Source organism: Heterodontus francisci, chromosome 13 (assembly GCF_036365525.1).
Source record: "Heterodontus francisci isolate sHetFra1 chromosome 13, sHetFra1.hap1, whole genome shotgun sequence".
NCBI lineage: Eukaryota > Metazoa > Chordata > Chondrichthyes > Heterodontiformes > Heterodontidae > Heterodontus > Heterodontus francisci.
The window spans coordinates 23,028,837-23,036,609 of NC_090383.1; the positions used below are offsets into that span (position 1 = coordinate 23,028,837).

Consider the following 7,773-nt stretch of genomic DNA (forward strand, 5'->3'; position numbering starts at 1 on the left):
TAGGGCCTTGAGGACATTCTGTGCAGACCGCTGCCTGATGGATTGGTGGTCAAAGGTGTTTTCCCACAGAAAATTTCCCACGAAGGATAGGTGGTATGGCATGGTCCAACTGAATGGAGCGTTCTGCGGCAATGTGACCAGACCCATCCTTCGCAACACTTGGGACAGATATAACCTCAGCACGTAGCAACACTTGGTGTTTCCGTACTGGAGGTCTACACACAGCTTGATGTAGCCGCACACGAAAGTGGTCATCAGGATGAGGGCGAAGTTGGGTACATTTTTCCTGCCCTTATCCAGAGGTTTGAACATCATGTCCCTCCAGACCCGGTCCATTTTGGATCGCCAGATAAAGCGGAAAATGGCTCGGGTGAGACTGCCATGGCACAGGAGTGGGGTATGGGCCAGACCTGCGCCACATACAGCAACAACGTGAGCACCTCGCACCTGATGACCAGGTTCTTACCCACAATGGAGAGAGATCGCTGTTCCCACATGCTCAGTTTATGGTGTACCCTGGCTACTCGCTCCTTCCAGGTTTTGGCATACGCCCCAGCCCTTCCGAACCATATCCCCAGCACCTTCAGGTAGTCTGACCTGATGGTGAAGGGGACAAAGGATCGGTCAGCCCAGTTCCCAAAGATCATGGCCTCACTCTTGCCGTGGTTAACTTTGGTTCCCAAGGCCAGTTCGAACTGGTCGCAGATGCTCATCAGTCTGTGAACGGACAGCGGATCTGAGCAGAAGACAGCATGCATAGGGGGGCTTTAACCTGAGTGCCTCCGCTGCCTGGGATTGTCACCCCTCTTATGCCCACATCCTTCCTAATGGACTCAGCAAAAGGTTCGATACAGCAAACAAACAAGACAGGGGAGAGAAGACAGCTCTGTCTGACTCCAGATTGGATCGGGAAACTCTCTGATTCCCACCCATTGATTGAGACTGCGCTATTGATGTTCGTGTAGAGCAGTTTGATCCAATTGCAGATTCCCTCCCCAAACCCCATTTTGGAAAGCACGTCCATCATGTAGGTGTGTGATATCCTGTCAAAAGCCTTCTCCTGGTCCAAGCTGATGAGGCAGGTGTCCACCCTTCTGTCCCATACATAGGCGATCGTATCCCTGAGTAGCGCGAGACTATCAGAGATCTTCCTGCCGGGTACAGTACAGGTCTGATCGGGGTGAATCACCAACTCCAGAGCAGACTTGGCCCAACTGGTAATGACTTTGGACAGAATCTTGTAGTCAACATTAAGCAGTGAGATGGGCCGCCAATTTCTGATTTCCGTCCTCTCCCCCTTCCGCTTGTAGATGAGGGTGATGATGCCTTTCCTCATGGATTCTGACATGCTGCCGGCCAGGAGCATACTCTTGTACACTTCCAGCAGGTCTGGGCCGACCCAGTCCCACAGAGCCGAATACAACTCAACCGGTAAGCCGTTGCTTCTGGGAGTTTTACTCGTCTCGAAGGAGCTGACTGCTCATTCAGAGTTACCGGTTTGTCCAGTCTCTCCCTCATGTTGTCATCTAAGACCTCCATGATAAATGACAGGAAGGACTGGGAGGCTCTGCTGTCCGTGGGCTTCACGTCGTACAGCCCAGCATAAAAGGATTGGCTGATCCTTAGTATGTCAGACAGTGATGACATTACTGAGCCATCCTCTTCCTTCAGGCTGCTGATCACTTAGCTCTCTCTGTGTACCTTTTGGAAGGAGTAACGCGAGCACGTCTCATCCTGCTCAATGGAGCAGACTCTGGACTGAAAGATGATCTTGGAGGCCTCCGTGGCAAAGAGCGAGGCCTGCTGGCTCTTCACCTCTTGGAGATCCTCCTTGACCTCGACCCCCATCGACTGCAGCCGGAGCAGATTTTGCATTCTTTTCTGGAGTCAGGACATTTCCCTCTGTCTCTCACCTTCTGAACACCTTTGAGGATAAAGAACCTCTTGATGTTCTCCTTGATCACCTCCCACCAGTGCACCGGAGACTCAAAGAGGAGTTTCATGGTTCTCCAACTTTGTAATCCCTTTTGAGTTCCTTAACGTTCTCTGGGGTTAGCAGTGTAGCATTGAGCTTCCATGTCCCCCTGCCAACTCGCTAGTTATCCTGTAAGTGACAGTCGGCCAGTAAGAGGCAGTGGTCAGAGAAGAACACCGGCTTGACGTCGGTGAATCTGACCGTGAAAGCACGGGACACAAAACAGGAAGTCAATCCTGGAACGGGCAGACTATTCCGGTCTTGACCAGGTGTATCTACGCTGCGCACTGTCTGCAGGGTTGCTGAAGACGTCGTGCAGCTTGGCATCTTTCACTGTTTCCATCAGGAATCTGGACATAGTGTTCAGTTTGCTATCATCCCTGCTGGATCGTCCAGCTGCGTTAATGATATAGTTGAAGTCACTGCCTAGGTCTGGATGTTGCCAGCAGCAGTGGGAGCTGCTGGAGGATCGTCAGCCGCTCGCTGCATTGAGCCGGGGCGTACACGTTGGTCAACCGGAGCAGAGCATTGTTGTACATTACACCTGCTACAAGGATGCGGCCGCCTACTACATCCTTAACTTCGGAGATGGTGAGGTTGCCTCCCCACGGCAGAATACCCAGCCGGAGGCACGGGAATCATTACCCCCTACCAAATCGATGGCCCGTGGGACTACCATTGCGACCATTGCCTGTAGGTGCTGAGGTGTGGTATTCCACACTCCTGCAGAAACCTTGGCGAGGTAGTCCAAGGTTGAAACACATCACGTAGTGGATTTAATGCTACGCACATTAATCGAAGCAATCTTTATCCCCATTTTAAAGTTAGGCATTGCTTCCCACACCAGTTGTCCTTACTAGCCCCAGTCCTTGGGTACGTTCCTGCATACCCATAGTGTACGCAAGCTGTTTCACATTCGTTGGGCTCAGAAACCCCTCCTGGTTTCTCATGGGGGGTTTGTTCCGCTGGGGTGACATCGGGGGAAGGGGGGTCTTTTAGGCAGCAAGGCTTGGGCTGTCCTCCGCTGTTGGTGTCTTTCCCCTCTATTGCTCCTCGAAGACATCACTGCTCCCAGCTTCCCGGAGCTGGAGTGCGCCAGACGCTTCTTTGCTCTCGGTGTCCTGGAGCTGGGATGCGCTGGGCATGTCGCTGGGTTCGGTGCTGTGGGGTTGGGGCACGCTGGGCCCATCACAGCTTCCAGTGCCCCAGAGCTGGGGGGGCTTTATCTTCCAGCTTCTTTGAGTTCTGCCACTTCTTTTGCAGGTGCCGTCATTCCGGCCCTTCCTTGTCCAGTGAAGAGGAGCTGCTGTAGTCTGTCTCAGATGGTAGCCTCCTCTTGCCACTGGTTTGGGTGGTGGCCTGTTCGTTTTTTGGAGGTTTTTCTTTGTGGTTTTCCTTTGTACCACTTACCATTGACCAGTTTGTCCATCTGCTGCCTCCTCCTCCATGGATTCTGTCTGTAGAGAAGGGGTTTCCGAACATGGGGTAGGTGTTGGGTCGCTGGTTGCAGCTGTCTCCCCTTTCTTATCCTTCTCAGGTAGACTTTCCTCACTGCGGAGAGGGTTGTTTGTCTCCTTCCCAGCACCAGACGCATTCGTCGTTCCTTCTCCCAGCCTTTCCTTGGACCTTGCCGCCTCAGCATAACTGAGGCAGCATTTGGGGCAGGTTTTGTAGAGGTGGCCTGCCTCACCGCACAGGTTGCAGCACTTACTCTGCTTACAGTCCTTGGTCTGATGGCCTTCCTTCTTGCAGACGACTGTGCTGCTGTTGGCTGCCACATGACCAGATTTGCCACAGGTGTGACAAACCCTTGGCTGCCCCGCATAGACCAAGAAGCCTCGACTTCCCCTGATAGCGAAGCTGGAGGGAGGATGGATGATGGCTCTGTTGGCATTGACCTTCAAGGTCACCTTGACCTGCTGCTTGCTGGTCCAAATCCCAAATGGGTCCTTGACATCAGTGCTATTGCTGAGGAAGGTGAGTACATCCATGACAGGAACATGGGGGTTGTAGAGGTGAATTGTCACCACCCGGTCGCGTTGCGACGACAGCGTGAAGAGTGGCTCCACTGTGAGGATCGACAGCGGCACCTGGTTTCCCCTCTCCATGAACACCTTCAGGAACTTGATGCATCCCGCCACGTTATTGAATGTCACGTCAAAATATCCACTGCCGGGGAGATCCTGCAGGCAGAAGATGTCTGCAGCTTGGAATCCTCAGCAATCGATACTGACTTTCTTAATGAAGAAGGTATGGTCAACAGGTGCACCTCCTTCATTATCCTTCACCACCACCCGAACGGTGCTACGCACTCCCTGGCCTGAAGCTCTAGAATTGGTTACAACCATTTTACTCAAAACCTACTCAGAACAGGATCAAAGGCCACTGATCATGGTTTCTTCCACTGCCAAGTAAAGGCATCAGTAAGGAACACATTTATACAGCATCTTTCACAACCGCAAGACATCCCAAAGCACATTACAGTCAATTAAGTACTTTGGAAGTCAAGGCCTGGATTTTCTTCCGGTCATTGGGGTCCTGGTAGTGGCCGGAAGGCAGGAGGAGAGCCTGCCTCGGCCCTCTGTCAGACCACCGGTGAGATTAACTGCCCACCATGGGGGACGCTGTCCCTGTAAGGGACGAGCTCCCGCCTCCAAGAGATGCCAGCCAATTGGAAGGCTGACAGCACTACTGGGAGTAGTGGTCACTGCTGGTACTGCAGGAGGTTCTGCAGTGCTGAAGATGGAGAAGACCCAGGGAGAAGTAAGTGGGGTCAGGGCTGCCAGAGCCATTCAGGCAGGCCCCAGTGACGGGGTGGCAGGGGAGTTCTTCCTGAGGGGGTGTGGGCAGCCATCACCGCTACAGGGAGCTCTCTGGGGGCCCTACATTGCCCCCAAAGGAGGGCACGCCTCGACCCCACTGGGAGGATGCCAGGTTTTACTTGGCAGAATCTCCTGTGATGGCAGGCCCCTCCACCGTCAATAAAATTGAGGTGGAGGTGGGAAGAGGCCCTTAAGTAACCATTAATTGACCACTTAAGATGCTCAATTGGCCTGGGATGGGAAGGCATTTGGTCTTTTCTGCCCTGGACTAAATTTGAAGGTGTCAGGAAGGTGTTAGGAAGGCAACCCCTCTGCCTTCTCATGCAATTTTATGGGCCCACTCTGCCTCTGTTTCCATCCCTCAGAGGCCCATTGTCACTGTTGTAATGGAGGAAATTTCTATTTATCTGAAAAGGAAGAATGTGCAGGGTTACGGGGAGGAGGTGGGGGAAAGGCACTAAGTGAATTGTTCATTCGGAGAACTGGTGGAGACATGATGGGCCGAATGGCCTCCTTCTGTGCTGTAATAATTCTGTGAAATTTAGCAGGCAATTTTTGCACCAAAGGAGTCCCACAAACAGCAATGAAAAAAAGACCAATCTGCTTTTGTGATGTTGGTTGAGAAATAAATGTTGGGCCAGGACGCTGAGAGAACTCCCCAGCTCTTCTTCAAAATAGTGTCAAGGGATCTTTTATGTTTACCTGAAAGGGTCTCAGTTTAACATCACATCTGAAAGATGGCACCTTCACAGTGCAATTGTCCCTCAGTACTGCACTGGAGTGTCAGCCTGCTCAAATCTGGAGTTATGACTGGAACCATCAACCTTCTGACTCTGAGGCAGGAGTGCTACCAACCGAGCCACAGCTAACCTAGTGCATTATTTTAGAATGCAAATAGGTTGGTGGGGGTTGCGGGGCGGGGAATCCTATGACATACATAGGAAGCTGTTTGCAATTCTGATGGACTGGGTGCTCAAGCAGAAAATGCCCAAAATGGTTAAGTTTAAAATATTTTTTGTGGGTCCATGAGGCCATGAGGGAGCAGCAGCGCTGCTCTGTGCCTCACACATGTAATGAGCTGCTGCCACCGTGCGCACTTCCCTCCACTCCATGATCACCTCATTCCCCACTCCTTGGACCTACCTACCTACCTGCTGGCCATGTTGGCCTCTATTCCACCCAATATTGCACTGGCCCATAGGTGGTGAGCTGCAGCAGGACAGCCATTCAGTAGTCACTAGAGGCATGGTAATGAGGTCTGGCCTGTAAAACAGCTTCCCACTGTCAGGATTAGGCGCCTGGTCGTTAAAATCCGCCTCCCCACCACTTGTCGGTTACCACTGAACGCATTCTAACACTGGCTTGTCATTGTATCACATTGATAGCAATATGACCACTCCCCACCAACTGCTACTCACCTGCTTATCTCATGACTCGAATTAAAATAGACTGCACTCTCTCCCGCTCAGTATCTCCGCTAGTATAAGGTGCACCCTCACCGAATCATGCATCTTCAGTACATTACATTGTTTTGTCCTCACCACTCTTGCCAATCTAATTATGACAATGTCCTCTCCAGCCCCTCTGATCTGATCCACCTCTCTGATGGCCTCACTAGCTCCCCCAATCTACTCGATTGACAAATGATGATTTTCAATGGGCCAAATGGTTCTTTTTCATCAGAGGCTGTCCTTATGTGTCTGACCCCGCCCCTCCCCTCCCTCCTCAGTAAAGCTGTAGTTTGGTTTGGTTGCAGTTAAGAAGTTTACTATTTTAAAGTTTTGTAAACGAAACAAAAGATAGGTTCGATCACAATGTAACAAAATCATCTGAACATCTCTTAGCAAATAAGAAAGTGGTAACTCACTTTCATTTCCATTGATATGACTCCAGAAGTTCTGGTTTGAAAAAAAATCTATTTCCTGAAACAAAGGTGTTAGAGTATTTTTTGCCTTCAACTTACAAAACTTCCCACACACAAAATACCAACACCCGTATTTTTATAGCGTCGTCATTGCAATCACCATTTTTGGAGGGGAGAGAATATTCCTTCATCTGGTTTATAATGACTCCAAGAAACTCCTTTTTCTAAAGCGACATTTATTTGGGATGGCATCTATCAATGTGGGATTGATGTCACCCATTATTTTTCAGATGCTTATTAGAAATGTACAATATCCAGAAAGTACACACCAAGTTAGAAAGTTGCAGTGCTGATAGTGGAAAGGTTTTTGTACCTGACACGTTGAGCTGTCCCCCCAGAAACCAGGCGATGAAGCCTTTGCTCAAGTCACAATCGTGGACCCGGTGGAAGAGCTGGTTCCACACAAGTGTCTCCTTGGCCAGAGTCCCCCAGAACTTGTCGGGATCCCCGATGGAGAGGTCCATCAACTCGGCGTATGATCTCACCCCGGGGAAGGAGCTGGCTTCCGGCATGTTGGCGGCTGGAGGGGTAACGTGGAACGGTCGGATCCTCTTTGGCTCCAAACCCCGAGCGGCAGCCTTCGACTTGACACATGCACCGGGAAGTAGGCACCGTTTGAAGGGTATCTGCAGCAGACGCTGGCCCGCCACGATCGTTGCCATTTCAGTTCACCTGCTCACCAGCGCCGAGGGGAGGTTCCTCAGGAAGATTCCTTGTAAACTGAACTTGCCTTGAAGTGGAGTCCAGTCTGAGTAGAGTCCAACCCACAAGAGGAAGCTGCGTAGCATAGAGAGGGTTGAGTAAGAAGGGGCGCCTTTGAGGTAAGGATAGTGAGAGATCTAAAACAAGACGTACCAGAATATTGTATGAGGGGACTTAATCTCCACAGATTATCTCTGCACGTCTGAGATCACAAAAGCAGGCTGACATCACAAAGAAACTTTAGTAGATTCACCTGTGTATAATTAAATATTCAATTATGGCACCTATTATTATATTTTGTGTGAAGATGTAATCCACCATTATCGTTTAACATATTTTCACAACTGCTC

General features: G+C 50.7%; 1 protein-coding gene across 3 annotated transcripts in view; it reads right to left on the bottom strand.

Moving 5' to 3' along the window:
- acss1 (acyl-CoA synthetase short chain family member 1) overlaps positions 1–7,472 on the bottom strand; it is a 90,751-nt gene extending 83,279 nt beyond the window's left edge. For all 3 annotated transcript variants that reach the window (XM_068045760.1, XM_068045761.1, XM_068045759.1), the window contains exon 1: positions 7,035–7,472. In XM_068045760.1, the coding sequence (XP_067901861.1) occupies positions 7,035–7,383 (349 nt within the window). In that variant the 5' untranslated portion in view covers positions 7,384–7,472. The remainder of the gene's footprint in view (positions 1–7,034) is intronic.
- Positions 7,473–7,773: the final 301 nt, after the last annotated feature.